The sequence below is a fragment of the Cheilinus undulatus genome, linkage group 14, assembly GCF_018320785.1.
Source record: "Cheilinus undulatus linkage group 14, ASM1832078v1, whole genome shotgun sequence".
Lineage (NCBI taxonomy): Eukaryota > Metazoa > Chordata > Actinopteri > Labriformes > Labridae > Cheilinus > Cheilinus undulatus.
In genome coordinates this window covers 19,230,501-19,248,836 of record NC_054878.1, presented here as the reverse complement: position 1 = coordinate 19,248,836, position 18,336 = coordinate 19,230,501, and the positions used below count along the sequence as shown (strand labels likewise).

The 18,336-nt window shown below is 40.1% G+C and overlaps 1 protein-coding gene across 1 annotated transcript; it reads left to right on the top strand.

The window, feature by feature from the left end:
* The first annotated feature begins 2,545 nt into the window (after positions 1 to 2,545).
* On the top strand, positions 2,546 to 17,789 carry naa30 (N-alpha-acetyltransferase 30, NatC catalytic subunit). Its single transcript, XM_041805344.1, has 4 exons — positions 2,546 to 3,643; positions 4,367 to 4,490; positions 4,761 to 4,816; positions 14,379 to 17,789. The coding sequence occupies exons 1-4, from the start codon at positions 2,777 to 2,779 to the stop codon at positions 14,514 to 14,516; spliced, it is 1,185 nt and encodes a 394-aa protein (XP_041661278.1). The 5' UTR covers positions 2,546 to 2,776; the 3' UTR covers positions 14,517 to 17,789.
* The last annotated feature ends 547 nt before the right edge of the window (positions 17,790 to 18,336 follow it).

The following is an 18,336-nucleotide window of genomic DNA, read 5'->3' as shown; positions in this document are numbered from 1 at the left end:
TTTTTATTCAATAGACATTACTTTGTTGAAATCTGTTTTCACATTGACATGAAAGAGATTTTTGTCATTTTTTTGATCAATAAAGCAAAAATAAATTGATGTATAAAATCACTGGAAGGGTAAAACATCAAAGGTGGTGAATATAGGCACTGTATGACATCCAGTGGCTTTGCATGTGTATAGAGGATGTCTCCATAATCTAAAACTGGACACTCTTTTTTTTCGGTTTCTCATTGACAGGCAGGATTTATTCCTGTAAAGAAAATCAAGTTGCAGGCTTTCTTTCCTCATTAAATTTGAAATGTGTGCCTTAAAAGACAGATCTTTATCTGGCTAGATACCCAAATCCTTGAATTGTTGAAAACATTCAATTTTTACATTATTTATTGTGAATGAGGTGGCATCAAGGTGGTCGGTGCTGTGCCTTCAGAAAATCATTCATTTGTTCTTAGTGGGGTTGAGCACTAGTTTAAGATCAGTTAGAGTCAGACTGTAACTGAGACAAAGCTGCACTGTGTGAGGGTGCTGAGGGGTATAATGTTGTATCATCTGCGTAAAGATGAATTTTACAGTTTGTTAATTTTTCTGTAGTTTCACTGATGTATTTGTTTTTTAATAGACACCTTAATGCTGTAAATGTCCCATAACCACAGTTATAACACAAATACAAAGCAAGTATTTGTCTATAAAAATTAAAGATGTTAATCCATTTAGCCTGTAATGTTGGATACATTGCTTTCAATTGCATTGAGTTAATATTTCTGTTGTGTCTTGGTGTAGAAAAAGTAATTTAGTTGAAACTTTATAATACCCTGTTATAGTCAAGAAATTATGTCATACCACTCACAGTGAAGAGAAATGAAAAAATGGTTTCTGACAAATTTGGCTTCCCCTGTTAAAAATGAATCCCAGTATCATAATTTGTGTAAAGTACTAAGTCTGACAGCCTTGATATCATCATAGAAAAACTACCATGCCTTAAAGCAAACATGTAAAAACTGATTTGGAAGGAGACCATCCAGCACAATGACTCAGAGGGGCAGAGGAAAATGGTCTACTGGCGACTCCTAGTGGAGAATCGGCAGTAGTGTTGCAAAAGACAAAGAAACCTGAATGAAATCGCTTGGCTCCCTCTGCTGGTCAGAAAGTGGATAAGACAAGTGGGCTGTCAACTTTTCAGTTTGACTTCTCTGATGACAATTGCAGCAGTCCTTGTGAGGCAGTTAAAATTAGACTGGTCCAATTTAGAATTTAAAACACATTGATAATATGATTTATGTATGTTTGGCTGCAAAATGCAAGGTATGACAAACCAAACTTTTAATGAGTATTTCCTTTTTTTATTTTAATTTGGAAACTGATAAGGGGATTCAAAACTTGCCATATCACTGCAAAAGTCACCGGAGAATATTCCCTTCTTTTCCAATCAGGCTGCAGTTATTTCACCTACTATTTTCATGTAAGGACAGTTTTCAAGTCCTTTGTGTACATTTTTTTTTTATCAATACAATACAGGAAACAGCTTATGAAGGCATAAAATAACTCCTGAACTCTTCACAACTAAACAATTAAAATATTTTCTTTGTGAGAATGAGCATCACCTTTACTCAGAGGTTGAAAGTAACAAGTTACATTTACTCAAGTTACTCAAGCTTTTATGTGCACTTTTGAATTCTCTGCATTTTTCAACAAACACAAGTGACAAATCATTTTATATCACAACCTACACAATATTAGATAGATTAAATATAACCAGTTTTTACCTGTAGGCCAGGTACATATACTGTATATGTAAGACTGTCATAACATGATGCATGAATCAGGATAAATTGCGTATCTACTTTGGTCACAGCAGTAAATTTACTGATTTAAGCCTTGTTGAAAGTATAATTCAAACTGGGACTGAACTTTTTTTTTTATCTAACTGCAATTATTTTGACTCATGTTGATGCAATGTAAATTTTTGTAATGTGCCATTCTCATTTTAAGTAGGAGAAACATTTACGAAATTTGAAAATTAAGATTTTTGCAAACTATTCCGGAGGGGAAAAAATATGCTTCAGTGTTTGCATGGCATGTAGAACATAACATCTCTGCGGCTGCTGCTGCTGCTGCTGCAAAAAAAAAAACATGAAACTTTTTTTTAACAGTTAGGTCAAAAAGTTTAGCAACTTCTGTGATTTAAACATTTCAGTAGGTATATATATTTGAATTTAATCGAAGTGTTGGTTAATTTCCCAGCCATAGTAGTAACTGAGGAGGTGCCAAGTAAAATAGCCTGAGAATATGGATCCCCAACCATTTTCAGGTAGTCATACCGCTATTTTAAAGTATTGGCATGTGTGTCTTTAAGTATGTTTAAGGGTAAGTTTTTTACTTCACTACATTTAAAAAGGGGTCAATTAATTAGTAAAACACATAAGCACTAAAAGCCAAAACGAGAAGGTTCAAGCTTTCTGCTAACAGTATGAAACTGCCCACTAGTTTGGTGTTTTGGTCTCTGCCTCTGCCTCAGTCATTCGTTACACCACTGTCGTAAAACGTCTCTGCCTGCTGTTGCAATGGCGTTTGCTGCGACAGCACTTTCCGGCAGCAGGGAAATCGAGGAGAAAGCAGCGACTATCGTCGCGAGCGGATACGTTAACGCCTCAAAAAGCCGTGGATTAATGTAATATTCGATTAACTTTGTTGTGTTTTGGTTGTTTATGCCTTCGCTTTGTTGATGAGACTGTGTTCGACGTTTTCCAAGCGTGAATCTCCACCTTAATGCGGTGGGATGGCCACAGTGCCGCCTGGGCCTAGTAGCGCACTGTCTTCATCCCCGGCTGAAATTCCTTCTTTCCCCGGGGCTGGGAGCACGGATCCGGCGGGGGGAGACGCAAAGCCGGCCTGCTACAGGGAGGACCGTGTACCCGCCGATATAGGGAAGAAGTCTCAACCTGTAAACGAGGTCAATTCGTCGGTTCAGAAGAAACAGAAGAACATGCTAGCTCGAGCTAGCCCGGCGGCGCTGCACCTCAAAATGCAAGCCCGAGAGCAGCAGCAGCTAAACGGCTTGGCGAGCCCCACAGAGGACACTGACAGCCATGAACACACAGGAAACCGGCCTGACAATCCGAGACCGTCCGTGGACAACTGTGACAGCTGCAGCAGCGGCAGCAACGAGGAGGCTCCAGCCGTCAGAAACAATAGTGAGCATTGCCAACATGAAGGCCACAGCCCCTTCTCCAAAAACGGCAGTCTCTCTCCCCTGGTTAACAATAGCATGAACGGGATGCCGGGCTTCTCAAGAACTGACGCGGCCCACAGCCACCCCGAGGACGAAGGGAAAAATGAGTTTGACCACACGGAGCCCCCGAGACTGTCCAACGACGAGCCGACGGAGGCTGCCGGGCCCGGCGGTGAGGACAGCCCTGCCGACCCGCAACAGCAGCAGCCGCCGGCCGCTGAGCTGGCCCGGCTCGACCTGAGCGGCTCTCCCGGCCGTGTGGAGGAGGAGAGCCACGGCATCCGATATGTCCGCTATGAGTCCGAGCTGCAGATGCCGTGGATCATGAGACTGATCACCAAGGACTTATCTGAGCCTTATTCAATTTACACGTACAGGTACTTCATCCACAACTGGCCGCAGCTCTGCTTTCTGGTGAGTGTCACATTGATGCCATGGAGAACAGCACTTTAGTCCCTCTTTAACTTAGTTTATTCATTCAAAAATAATTAAGGGAGCCACTCTTGTTGTTGCCTATGGACTTCAGTTGTCCTGAGGCTGCATACCATCAGCTGGGTTGGGTGTGACTGCATGCTTTCACCTGTCAGTATGTTTCAAAGACAGTCACATTGAGTAGATACCTGCTGAAGATAAACACACATAAATATGGTAATGTCACACTGACAGCACTTTGTTTTGGAGTTTGTGTTGTCATTTTCAGCTTAATGATAATTGTCTGTCAAAGTCTTCAACATGATTAGTTTTTGGGATTTTAGTCTAAAGTTTAACTGGCATGATAATATCACTTTTAGGACATTACTCATGAAAGGATCTGTTGTCAAGTCACAGTCGGCCATATAAGAGCAAGCTTAGTTAAAAAGTCATTTTTCAGGCAAGACCAAAGACCTTTAAGTAGTTGTTTCCTCTTATTCCTCCAGTGTTCAGCCTGTGTTTGTTGTTTCTTCTTTGTTTATCCCTGAGCCTCACGGTCATAAACTTCCCAATTCCAATTTGTCTTGAACGCTGCATGTGACACAAGAGGAAGTGTCTTGAAATAAAAGTCAGAGGTCAGCTCACAGAGCCAGCAGAACAGGCAGGGTGACAGCAGAGCTCGTACCAGGCTTTCAGTGCCTACACTGTTATCTGTGTTTGTCACAGGCCATGGTGGAGCAGGAGTGTGTTGGAGCCATCGTATGTAAGCTTGACATGCACAAGAAGATGTTCCGTCGTGGCTACATTGCCATGCTGGCCGTGGACTCGAAACACAGAAGGAAAAGCATCGGTGAGATGTGGACTCTGCATGTCTTGTACAGAGTAGTCTTTTGCTTTTATACTGAGCCAACAGCGTCTTTTCTGCTTTTTTTGAAAGCCAAATCTCTTTATGCAAATGCTAAATTTAGATAAGTTATGCAGCCTGAGTCCAGGTATAACACTGTACCTTTTGCTTTTCTAATACTAACAGGTTTTAAACAGTAAAAATAGAAAAACCAGGATGTCATTTTCTCAAATGTGGATGTTTTGTTACTGGCTGACTTTGACTTCCCTCTGACAGGTACTAATCTGGTGAAGAAGGCCATCTATGCCATGGTGGAGGGTGATTGTGACGAGGTAAGACGAGATTATTTCTAAGTTATGTTTTATGTTGCATCAAGAGAAAAATCTGACGCACACTGAGGGGTTAATGCCAACATACATGGGCTGTACGCCTGACATTGGCACACATTTGGACTATGTGTGCCAGAGTATTCAGTCACTGAATTCATGCCATCAGGAGAGTAATGGCTGGTCTTTGAGAGGAAACGAAATAGAAACCACAAAACCAATTGAAAAAAATGCTTGATTCATAACACAACATGTGAAAAGGGTAGCAATAAAGCACTCTTTTAGTTCTTTGTTAGCCAAAAGTCAGACCTACTTCTACTTCAAATCTTGTGCCTCAGAGAGAAAGAATCAAACCAAAAAGAAATAAGGCTGCTTGTATTTCAAGGCCCACATTTCTCAGTTTGCCCTTCACATATCTCATATAGTCATAACCTTGATTTGATTGTCAGCTCCTCAGAGCCTTTCACCATCTCCCCTCTTCTAAAAATGATTCACTTACTCTTCCTTTTCCTGAATGGACTCAGTCATCGCTCCTCTCACACTGAAGGTTTGGAAATAATTTGAAATCTCCAAATATTTGAGGTGGAAATGAGATTTGGTAGTAAACTCACACCAGTCTTTTTTTTTAAGATTTTTTTTTTTGCTATTCATGCCTTTATTTGATAGAGGAGGGCAGTGGATAGAGTCAGAAAATGGGGGAGAGAGTGGGGTAAGGCATGCGGTAAAGGGCCACAGGCCGGATTCGAACCCGCCTTAGCACCTTAGACCACTTAGACCACCAAAGAACTAATTCACCACAAAAATTGTTCTTTTTTTTGACACAAAGAAGAAGCACGTACCAGGCACAGGCTTTTGTAGAAATGTTTTTTTTTTCAGCAAGCTCCAAACTCTGCAGTGAAAGAAAATACACCAATAGTTTATCAGGTTAACACAGTCTAAAATCTACTACCCTCATTACAGACAGACAGAACTGGTTTGTCTACATGGTAAAAGTGATTTATTTGCTTGTAAGTGCATTACCCAGTAATAGCAAGGAATCAGACCTGCTTTAAAGGCAGACTAATAAAAACAGCTCAACCACCACTCCTGTAGCTATATGATGCTGTAATGACACACTAATGACAAAAAATATGTAACTGAAGGCACTGCAATGAATGGACTGTGAAACCTGCTCAGAATAGAGGGGAGGATACTAAAGCTTTTCTTTGGAGGAATGGAAGTTAAACATGTCCAATGTTTGTCATACATACTCAACTAAGCAAGGAATTTATCATGTTTTTGGATAAAGTTAGATTCTCTTTGGCATTTATTTTGTGGAATCGATTGGTTTATTGTTGTTAAGTGATTTTCTAGAATAGTTTTGAATTGCCCATTTGAAATTTAAGGCCTTAAAGAGTCTTAAAATGTCTGATTTTTACCCGTATGAGGTCTTAAATTTCAGCAGGCACTTTAGGAAAGACATAGCCTTATCCAATCTTTAATTTCAAGGAAACCTTATACAATCATGTTCCTCCAGAAATCAGTAGGGAATAAGCAGTAAACAGCTTTATTTCAACTCAAAGTGCTTTTTTAAAAAATAACATTTTAATGATGTTAACAGCTGTCAGTCCGCTGATGGAATATGTGTACAGAGATGGTTTGAGTCATAACGCTATGTTAATATGTGAATATATCTAGTCTAGAACAGTTTATAGGACAAAATATGAAAGTTTAGAGCTGTACTGTGAGAATTTGCTGCATTAAAAGTAAAGGAAAAGTTCAGCTGGTGTTAAAATCAAACTAGATTAAGTCAGAAATCCGGGGTGCACTGATCTCGTTTTAAAATAGTTTGCAGCCTGAAGTTTTACAACCATATTCAACAACCACAGAGCGATGTTTTCACAGGTTACCTAAAGTAAGAAGTAGATTAATAGCTGGTTACAGAAGAGAATGAACTGTTCTAAGGCTTTGTATTCACAAAAATTAAGCATTAATTTAGTTTCTCATCCATCGTGGATGGATCAGGCTGATGTAAGCCTTTGGGCTCTGCTTTGTGTACTTAAAATCAGGTCCAGATAAACGTTAGGAAACTTGATATGTGGCCAGATATCAATATCCATAGACTAGGAAACAGTTTGGATCTCCGTCGAGTCCAGATATTTCCCATTTAGGCAGATATTAGTCCGTTTGTATCCCATTTTCGCCTGCTCCTCACAGTGCAGACTTCTGTGTTTTGAAGCCCAGAGGCGAGCAGCTGAGTCACGTACTGACGTGACATCAGTGCAGCCCCTATTGTTGTGTGTGTAGCTCCACCTTCTTGGTACGGATAGGTAAGATTGGTACCCCTACGGAAGGGTGCCAAAAAGTGAGACGGTACGGGTCGTTTTTTTTCGGACCCTTTCCAACTTTTGCTCTATGGAAACGCAAAAAAATGCGTGCCGTTCCGCACCGAACTGTGCCGGACCACTTGGTGGAAACGACCTGTAACATCTGGGCTACCAGGTTGCCCATTTAAAGATTCTTGCAGCCCTCTCTTATTTTAACAGGTCTTCCCTGACGAAAAGTACTATTCTGCATTTTAATAGTCAGAACTGTTTAGAATCAGCTCAGCACCAAAAATGTGTTCTGATAGATATCAATATACAGTACATTGATAGAAACGAGGCAGTAAATGGGCCAGAATTGATCAAAGTTGGGTGTTTGTAACCCCAAAGATGTCTTTAGCATAATTCCATTCGACATTTCCTAACAGTTCATTAAATCAGCAAATTTATTCCTGGTCCAGTGTACTGAGAAATCTCATGTCTTTTTGTACAATTTACTATGCAAAAAGTGACATTAATGTTCCTCAGTCCAGGTTTTAAGAAGTCTTTAATTTTTAAAAGTGTGTAGGAACCCTGAGAAAGTAAACCCAATAACAATGTCAGGGTTCCCATATCTGTGAAAACCTGGAAAACGACTACTCTAGTCATGGAAAACACAAGGACAATGGTGGAAAAGCTAGTTGATTCTCCAAATTCCATATCAGAGTTGTCCAAAATAGATGACACTGTCATCCTGAAAGGGCTGACTTATGTAACGGAAGCTTTGGGCAATAGTATCAGGAGTGGTGTTAAGAATCGGCTACGTGCTCGAAATACCCCCATAGGGTAGAATAATATTAAATTGGTGAGTGAGTTTAATGTAGTTTAGTTATAAAAGTTGGCATGCTAGCTAAGGTTAAAGGATTGTTGTTTAGCTCTTGCTCAGAGATCTAGTTTCAGATGCATCAGGCACTTTTCTTCAGAGTTTTGGGGGCTTTATACATTTATTTATAGAGGATGACAGTGGATAGATTCAGAAACAGGGATCGGAGAGTGGGTGAAGGTAACCACAGGCTGGACTTGAACCTGGACCGCCTGCATACATGGGGCGACCTTAAACCACTAGGACATCTGCCCCCCTATGTCAGACATTATTAGACTGTTGGTGAATGGGACTAAGTGGTTCAAACCATGAATGGCAACTAAACCACAAGCAAGTCAAATGCTAGCTTAATACTTGCAAATGGTGATGTTTGTTTACTTTGCTAGCGTCACTATGAATGTCTGAAGGTGTAATGACAGTGGAGCATTGTTATGGCACTGTCACTAAGATGCATTGTCACCGTCCCCTCTGCACTTTCTGGGTAAAATGGGCCGTATCATGATATGGAAGCTTTTGGTGTTGTGTCAAATAGTGCCATTTAATTACCCCATATAAGGCTAATAGTAAAGGTGTTTAGGTATGTTGTGATAACTGGTAAAACATCTGATCCAGTGTTGATCCTGACAGCTGTTTTAGATTTAGTCTTTGCCATTAGATTGAAATGCCTTTGAGTATTAGTCACATTTTAGTCATTTCTATCCTGTGTAGTTTTAGTCTAGTTTTCAAATCTCAGAAACATTTCAGTCCAATTTTAGTCCAAAAAAAGTCATAATGTTTTTGTATTTTCTGCCTGATTCTGGTTCCAAATCATACTTGTGTGTTGGTATCCCTGCTTTCCACAGCTGAAAGACTACAGATTCACCCTATCTACCAGCTTGTGCGCACTCATGTCATGGATTTGTAATGTCCAGCATAAACTAAAATACATTTTAGTCTCATTTAGTCTATTTTACAAAAACTAAACTTACTTTTCTTCAGAGTTTTTGTCATCAAAGATATATTATTGGTAAGTCTTAGTTTTGGTCTAGTCTGCTAAGACCATCTTTAAATCAGACTTCCACAGATTGAAATATATTGGTGTACAGGCACGAAGTGTTCCTGTCATTCCAGACAAATTGTTACTGAAAATGATCTCTTGTAAAGACCATATTCAACATAAAGCAAACAACACATACTTGAATATGAGTAGAATGAAGTTTTTGCTGTTTTATAATACTCATTATTTACTTTTCAGCAGCTCTACCACATATATTTACGCTTTGTCAATGCCAGAGGAAAATCTATACTGTACTAGCTTTCCCTATCTCTCTAGCATTCCCCCCAACCATTTAATGTTGGATTAGCTTCTGAAGTGTCATTGAGGAGGGAAATGTCAATATTATGAGCTGAACGTGCATTATAGTTCAAAGTCTAAGTTTGAAAATGTGTAAGACCCCACACGTGATTACAAATAATGACAAATGATGACAGATTCATCCACCATCAACCAGAGTCTCCAGTCTCAAAAGTCAAAGTTTAGGCATTCAAATACATCTTTAGGGTAAACAAGCTAAATACAGCTAGCTGTTAGCTTCCTCCTACATTCACTGTGATTGCAGTTTCTGTCCAATGCCCTTCCTTGTTGTTTGGTTGTGTTTTTTTACAGGACATGGATTAACACCCTTGTTGTTGCCACAATCAAAGAATTGGTCTTTCTGACGTCTGTTTAGCATTGTTTCACCTTTATTATCATTGCCATGGCTGTGTTGCTGCACTTCCTTCTTCAGCCAGCCTGCTTCCTGATTAGCTATCGTTCTGTCTCCTTGTGACCACAGAGAGAACACTCTCCCCTGTGTTTCATCCACACAACAGGATTTCTGATCATAAATATTGAAGGTGCCTTAATACCGTAGCATGCTTGACTGTCTTCTAAGCATAATGGGCTGGCAAAACAACTCCTAACATACCTCACATCACAGGAAAATCTAACAAAAAGACCTTCGCTTTCTTTAGTGGGGGGGGGGGGCAAGCTCAAATACAGCCTGATTATCTTGTAGTGTGTGCCCTTCTTTAGCTGCTTCAAGATCATGATATGTCCACTTCTTACCACTCCAGGACAAAGCCATCATTTATATTGTTCTGTTGTGGACAGCGCTATTCCCACCAGCACTACAAGAGAAAAATGCCTGCTCAATGTTATAGTTGGCTTACTGCAGCATAAAGCCTGATAGCAGAGGGAAACTGATTGCTCAGCTCAGTCTAAGGTGCAAGACACATAGGTGTAGAATACAAACATTGTGGAGGACTCAGCATGAGCAGCTTACTCAATACAGGTATTTTTACTTAAAATAGCTGCCTGAAGAAACCGTACATGAGAAGTTATTCACCTCACGGGTAGCCATCGAGTCTAATTATGTTCAAAAGCTGTCTGACTCTTTGAAGTATCAGTAAGTATCTTGTTAGCTAACAAGACACACCAAGTTACTACTTGTACCACTTAGACAAGTCTGGAGCTGTGGTGTTGAGTATGTCTTCTTTTTTCTCTTACAGAAACTTACTCTAGTGCTAAATGCAGAAATACATTTATTTAGACCCTTTTCTGGATACATAATGAAACTTAAGAAGCTTTTTTTGTCTTTGTTAGACAAGAAAGGGTAGAGTAGGAAGTCAAGGAGAGAATAAGCATGACTTAAACCTTGGCCACTAGAGTTGCTGGTAAATCGATTAACATCAGAATCGCAAATATTAATATTTTAAAGAATTCTGAATCGATTCAGATTGACCTGAAATCGGTATTTTTAAATGTACTTTATTTCATCTTGAGTACATTTTTAACAGCACAACTGAGAGACTAGCAGCCTCACTGCTTGGATTTTCCCATCACACTGTCTCTTTCCCTGCTGTACAGATTCAGCAGTGTGGCTGTTAGCATTAGCAGCGCTAGCTCTGTGCCAGTAAAAATGGCAGGATCTAATGTCTGTTAGATGTGAAAGACCAGTGTTATGGTTTAATAAGTGACCATGTTAACTGGTGACTATATGTCGAATTAATCTGAGGTTGTCATAACAACAGATGTCCAGAAATTCCAGAGCCCCTGTGTTTGGCTTTTGATTAAATTCTTATCTCCCAAGCAGTGTTAATTTTGGCAAGCCATTTTTAATTTTAGTCTTAGTTTTAGTCTTTAAATGAAATGCATTTTAGTTTTAGTCACTTTTAGTCATTTCTGTCCTTTTTAGTGTTAGTCTAGTTTTAGTCGACGAACACTCAAAACACTTTCGTCTAGTTTTAGTCCATAAAAAAACTCACATTTTTGTCTTCACTTTAGTCCAAGCATGTATTTTATTGTGTAAATCTGGTATCAAATCATGTGAGTGTGTTCTATACACTCTGCCAAACCTGGGGTCCCTGCTTTCTACAGCTGAGAGGCAGAATAGATACAGCTGCTTTGTTTTTTTGACAGATTTACCCACAGTGGAGAAATACCATGGATTTTGAATATCAGACAAAAACTACATTATATTTTAGTCTAAACTAAACTTTCTTTTTGTCAGTTCTAGTCATCAAAGAATCATTTTTGTTAGTCTTAAATTAATTTTTGTCATGGAAAAAAACGCTGTCGACGAACATTTTTATTCATGGTTTTAGTCAATGAAATTAACAACACTGCTGCCATGAGTATTTTGGATATAAAAGTAAATGCTCTGTTTTTTTAAGGTAGGTAAAAGTCACCAGTTTACATGGTCAATTGTGGAACCATAACACCTGCTCTCCAACAGCACTGTCAACGGTGAAGGCTAGAGATGCATGATTGTAATTCTTTTCACAGTGAGATAAATACTTGTCTTCCTTATGACCACACATTTTATTTATATTAAAGTATTTTAGAGTTGAAGCAATAATAAAAGTTGTTTGTTTTTATGGTTTTCTTCACTGTATTTACACATTATATTTAAGTTTTTAAAGCCAAGTGATAGTTAATTTACAACTCCTTAGTGCACAGCAGACTGGAGTAGATGCTGAAATTAGCCTTTCTCTCTCTTTTTTGTTTTGTTTATAAAGAGGTTGTGTTTTCAATCAGGAATCAGTTTGATTTTAAAATTGATTCTGAATCATGACCGGCAAAATTGGAATCAGAGAAAAATCCTCATCTTCTGTAGGCATGAGTGTCGAAATCCGGTACCAACATAGTACTGGGACCAACTGATCTGATACCTACCATACTGAAATACAAGATAGATTTCAGTGGTTCACTTCGATACCCTGCTGCCCCACCACATTCCCCATCATTCCAAAGGAAAGGCACAAAATATGTAATGTGAAGAAGTTGCACTAGTTTCCTTTACTTAGGTTATATTGGCATCTTTATTTCTGAATTATCCATGACACCGAGGCAGCTTTTATTTAGCTGCCGACTTTTCTAACACAAAGTATCAATTCATGCACTGTTAAGGCGCTGGCACCTTTTTAAAAATCATCGATTTTGCACTAGTAAATGATACCCAACCCTGATCTTCTGGTATATGGTGGCCTGCTTGAAGGACTTTAGCACTTGTGCATGGAGAATAATCTATTTACTAGGCCAGTGCTCCCCAAAATGTGGGCTGTGGTCCCTGGAGGTACTTCAGGTGGCCTGGGAGAGGTTATTCACAGTAAATAAAACCTATAAGGATAATTTCAAAACTAGACATCCACGTTTTAAATAATCATAAAATACTGGTCCTCAACTTAATATTTGGTAGAATTCCCAGAACAGAAAAAAATCTAAGCCAGATTATTAAATTTATATGCAACTTTTTTTCCAATTTATTTTCCATTTTTCCCAAGATTATTTTGGGGCTTTTTTTGCCTTTATTATGACAGGACAGCTACAGAACATATTAGTAGAGAGACAGCATAGAGACTGGGACTTGTTTTGAGAACACGTGTATGGGCACCTGCTCTACCAACCAAGCTAAACCAGCGCCCACATGCAGCCTTTTTGTCGTTGTATCAGTGTCATGGTTTAATTGGTGTTGGATTAACTAGTAACACTCAATGAAATACTCTACTAGTCCACTCACTTCCAGATTCTAAGGATTTATTTTTGATTTTGTGGACGTAACGTTACTTGAAAAGAGTTTGTGGAGTCCCATACTGGAAGTTTGAAGTCATTTCAGTTGATTTTACTTTGAATCTCATGTTATGGATGCATGAGGGTTTGGTCAATATGAGAATTTTGGGCCACAGCATACTGAAGTTTGGGAAAAGCTGCACTAGGCCATTGTCACCCTGATAATCAAACTTTTAATAGGTTGTTTGCTGTCACATGATCCAGATGGGGCATGAATGCCAGATGAGGGGCAGAAAGTAAAAAAAACCTTCTGAAATGAATGGGAACAGAGAACAGTTTGTATGTTTAGCCTCTAAATGGATCTGTATACTGCTGTTATAAGAAAATGTTTTTCATACATTGAATATGATCACTTCACTTTCCATAAAAAGTGAATTTTACCAGTTTCACAGATTGACCTGGCATGGATGTGATCAATATCACAAATTACTCCTGCAGACCTCCTAGTTTCTAGCTCTGTCCAGTCAGATGAAGGGTGACAAAAGTCTTGAAGAGTCTTTTACAGAGCTAAGGGGCTAGCTGTGCATCTGTAGCATATAACAAATCCTTGTTTTGTTGTGAGTGTGTTTAATGGTAACCGTGATGTACTGTTAATCAGACAATAGTAATGATGTGCCGTACACAAATTAACCTGTTCTACGAAAAGGCCCTAAAATTTGAATCATGGTAGCTACATCCTATTTGAGTGCCAGTTATCTGTCCTCCATGCTATTTAGTCCATATTTAGAAAGCCAAACTGTTACCAAATCCAGAGCCAGCCAAAACATCCGCATCGCTTGAAATTTTCAGTGATTTCCCGTCACAGGGAGCGAGGCTGGGCGGACGTCAGCTGAGGAAGTACAGTCAAGATCAGAGTTTATGTGCTAAACCGTGACAAACTGTACTGAAGCAAACAGGACCAATTTGTGGGAATGGACCATACTTGAGTGGGGTGTGACTCCACTCATCCAGGCTTCAGACTGAGGCTTCTGCCATTTATCTGTGAGCTTTCAAACATTTTTTTTTTGCCTGAATATGACACTACATTTAGGACACAAAGGTAGCTCAGGAATGTCTTTATTTTTACACTTTTAAAGCCTGGTATGGTCCTAAACAGCACAACGTGTGTTACTTTGATGGCCTCTCTCTATGCAGAAATCACTTGCCCCACTTCTAGAGTTCTCTGCTGTGACTTGACGTCATCTACAAAGAACCTATATTGTATGATATAAACATGCCAAACTGCTATTAGAGTCAGCAGCAATCAAATGTGTCTCTGGATGTATAGAACTGATCTTAATTCTCGTATTAAAATGTTTCTGTCTGTGTTCTCAGGTTGTATTGGAGACTGAAATCACCAACAAATCAGCCCTGAAGCTGTACGAGAACTTGGGTTTTGTCAGAGACAAGCGGCTGTTCAGATACTACCTGAATGGAGTGGACGCGCTGCGGCTCAAACTGTGGCTCCGCTAGAGGAACGAAGAGGGGACAGGGGGAGAGGAAACAGGACAGCCAGTGCTGTTCACCTCGTACACTATCAGCTTGACGGCCTCAGCTCTGCCCTGGTCATTTCACTCTTATATACACACAGTCCACACACCCTCACAAACACACACCTGTGTTCAAACATAAGGAGTATGCACATGGACATGCAGACACGCCCTGTTTTTGTCCTCGACCTCTGAACAAGAGTTGTTTAGGCAGAACTGGACCAACATCCCAGCTGATGTTTTCATAAAGCATCCCCTCATATTTCCTGTGGGGAGGCATGGGGGCAAGTGAGCGTGGTCTCTGGGATGACCTTGGGTTAACCTTTTTGACCTTGGATGCCACATCTATCAGGACGTGAAGAGTGAGGCAGCTCAAGTGAGGACACGGCAGCGCAGCGAATCCTGGTGCAGAACACAGGACACAAACAGACTTAAAACACAAACAAGGAAGCAGGGCGGTGAAAACAGACTGGGAAGAAAAATATTTGTGGAGTTTATTTTTGTGTTTCTTTTTTAACCTTGGACGGTTGGTGGAAAAGCTATAGTATGACTGCGTGTTTGTACCGCCTCATGTTTTTGTTTTATTTTCTCCTGGAAAACGAGTGTGTGGCCTGGTTTTTGTTTTGTGTGCATGTGTGTGTGGCGTGCTTGGTTTCACTACGAGAGAGTGCGAACACTGCCGTTTTTGTTTCCCATTCTGTCATGTTTTCCATCACCTGCCTCAGCCTCCAGGACTGAAGCCTGTAAAGATATGCATGCATTTATTTTAATGTGAGAAAGAGTATGACGTGTGCGTGCTAAATAACCCAGTCTAAAGCTAACCCCCTTCCTGTGTTTGGTGCAATCCTGTTGGTGCAGAGCAGCTGATCGAAATCACTCCATTTTGGCCTCAAACTTTGCCCCTCTTGCTTCAGTGTCCCTCACTAAATTTCTCATCACCACACCCTCTGGGACTTTTTGTTATTTTTCCAAATGCACTGCCAGCTGCTGCAAAATCCCCCAAATTCTCAGAAACCTAGAGACTCCTTGCCAATGATCTTGTGGTCAAACGTGTCACTCCTTTCAGATTATTCTCCTCTTTAAAAGTGCCACTCAATCCAGCTGCACTACCAGCCACAACTGCAGAGACCACACCCCCTTTGAAGGCGGCAGCCTCGGCTCACTTCTGGTCTGGTCGAATTTTTTTCATATGCTGGATTCCCGTTTTTGAGTATGCTGTGAATGCGTGCGTGTGTGTGAGTGTTTATCTCTTGATGAAAAAGGAAAATAGACAAGTATTCTTAGCAGATTATATTTTATTCTTGTGTTCGCTTTCTGTTTATTCAGACACCTGTATGACCTCACGCTGCTCCACGGCGGCTGAGTCCACAATGCACTTCCCTTGGTGCCCTAAACTCGATGCACAACCAACCTCACTAACATTTTAAAGATCTCCAGCCTGGAAAGCGATATACCTGCACCCCATACACTGAATATGGCGACAACAGTTTCCTTTAGCCTCTTTATTTTGTCTTTTTGAAGTAAAAATGAACAAAGGTCAGATGCACTTCTTTGGAAATTGCTGCAGTGTGTTTGTGCACGTGTGAATGTGTCCCGTGTGTTTTGGCAACGGTGTGGATCCTTTCTAGACTTTCATTTCAGAGGTCTCGTACAGGAATAATCAGAGCCCTTGAGGTGCTGTGTTTTGCTCTAGCCTTATAAGGTCAACAGGAAGAAACAAATCACACTTTTTTGGCTTTCCACAATGTAAGGTAGAGTTTAAAATGATAGGTAGTTGTGAGGGGAAGTAGAAAAACAACCATCACATGACGTAAATGTAACTTAAAGCATCATTTTCCTAGCAGATTCTCAAATTATGCAATTGGACGTTGGTGTGCTTTCATTTCCCTGCAACATTCAGAGAAGAAAGCACTGAAAAGAACTGCCAAAAAACAACAAAAACTTGACTTGAAAACACACTAAACTCTGCAGCAAACATCTATGGTAGTCAGATGTTTTGGGTTTGTCTCCCCTCTGCTGATCCCAGGAGCTGAAAGAAAGGGAGAGTAGATGTTTACAGAGTTGCCACCCACCTAACAGCCTGTGTATGCAAGTTTGTGTCTACGCATTCAGAGCAATGGATCATATGACTTTTTTGTTTTTTTCAGATTTGTATACGAGTGTTGTTCTATTCATTGGATATTTTGAGAGCATGTTTGTTTTTTTGTGAATCATCTGTTGGGAAGTGGGCGGATTGGGTTGATTTAACAGATTTGATGTTTATTTTAAGTTTCTGTGCTACTTTAGCCCATTCAGAGGTGATATCAGGATTATAAGCAGTTTTTAAACTGCTCTAGGCCCTGAAATACAAACTTCTCTGTTCATCTGACACTGTTTATATTCATTTATCTCCCTGTGTTAGCTCCACCTGTTTATTTTGAAGGTTTCAATCTTCGGTCCATGTGTTGGACACTCATTTTGTCTCATCTGTGCCCCCTTCCTCCCCCGGCTTATCTTACTTTAAACGCCAACTACTGAAAGAAGAGGATGTGTAACACATTTGAAATTAACCTGTTTTGTTCCAGGTGTTTTAGATTGTAAAGGAAAAGGCTGTTTCCTCCTCCCTCTGTGAACTCTGGCAGTTGTGTGAATTTTCTGGGCATTACAGCCTGTCACGAAAAGCCAAAAGAGCTCTGTTCAGATCCCACACTGAAGGGCTTCGTCATCTTCTATCAGTTTTTTTGCCATGGCTTGTGGTGTTGCTTAGTTTTTCTCTCTGACAATGCATTTGGAATAAGTTTTGACTTGACATGCCAGTGCAGTGTTCACAGATGTCAGAAGCAGTTTTTTTGTCTTCACCCTGGATGTCAGCGTGCGATCTAAAAAAACTCATTCTAATAACAACCCCACTTCTCTGTTTCACCCGGGGTGACATCTGCCAGCCTTCATTTCGAGTGTTACAATCATTAATTCCCCCAGAAACCAATTTTGTTGGTCAGATGGATGTTTTTCTTGGCTGTGCAACTAAAAGCAAGCAAGCAAGCAACCCAAGGGGCTTCCTGCAGTCTTTTTGGGGCGGCGTGCACCGCCTCCACCGCCATCCATGAAGTGTGCAAAAGGGGAGAGCAAAAGGTGTTTTTGCATGTCTGATTTCTGTTCCCCCTGTCCCTCCTCCCCGTCCCCTCTCTTGATTTTGATCTGGAAATGTCCAATAGCTTTTATTTAATGTGGAAAAAGAACACAGAAATAAATTATTTGATTTTTTTAATGCTGTAAACTGGGTTGTCTTGTCTGATGTCTGGAGTGTTGTTCATTTTCATCAGGGGGACGTAGGCTCCTCGTGCACTTAATATTGCTGCTTTTATGAAATCTTTCAAGGCTGATAGCAGCTCTCGGCTGATCTACAGGTGCATCTCAAAAAATTAGAATATCATGAAAAAGTTAAATATTTTTTGTCACTCTTTTCTGAAAGTGAAACCTATATATTATATAGACTCATTACACACAGAGTGAAGTATTTCAAGCCTTCATTTCTTGAAATGTTGATGATTATGGCTTACAGATAAGAAAACCCAAAATTCTGTGTCTCAGAAAATTACAGTATTGCATAAGATCAATAAAAAAAGGATATTTTGAACAGAAATGTCAGGCTTATGAAAAGTATGTTGATTTCTATGCCTTCAATACTCGGTTGAGCCTCCTTTTGCATGAATTACTGCATCAATGCAGTGTGGCATGGAGGCGATCAGCCTGTGGCACTGCTCAGGTGTAAAGGAAGCCCAGGTTGCTTTGATAGCAGCCTTCAGGTCATCTGCATTGTTGGG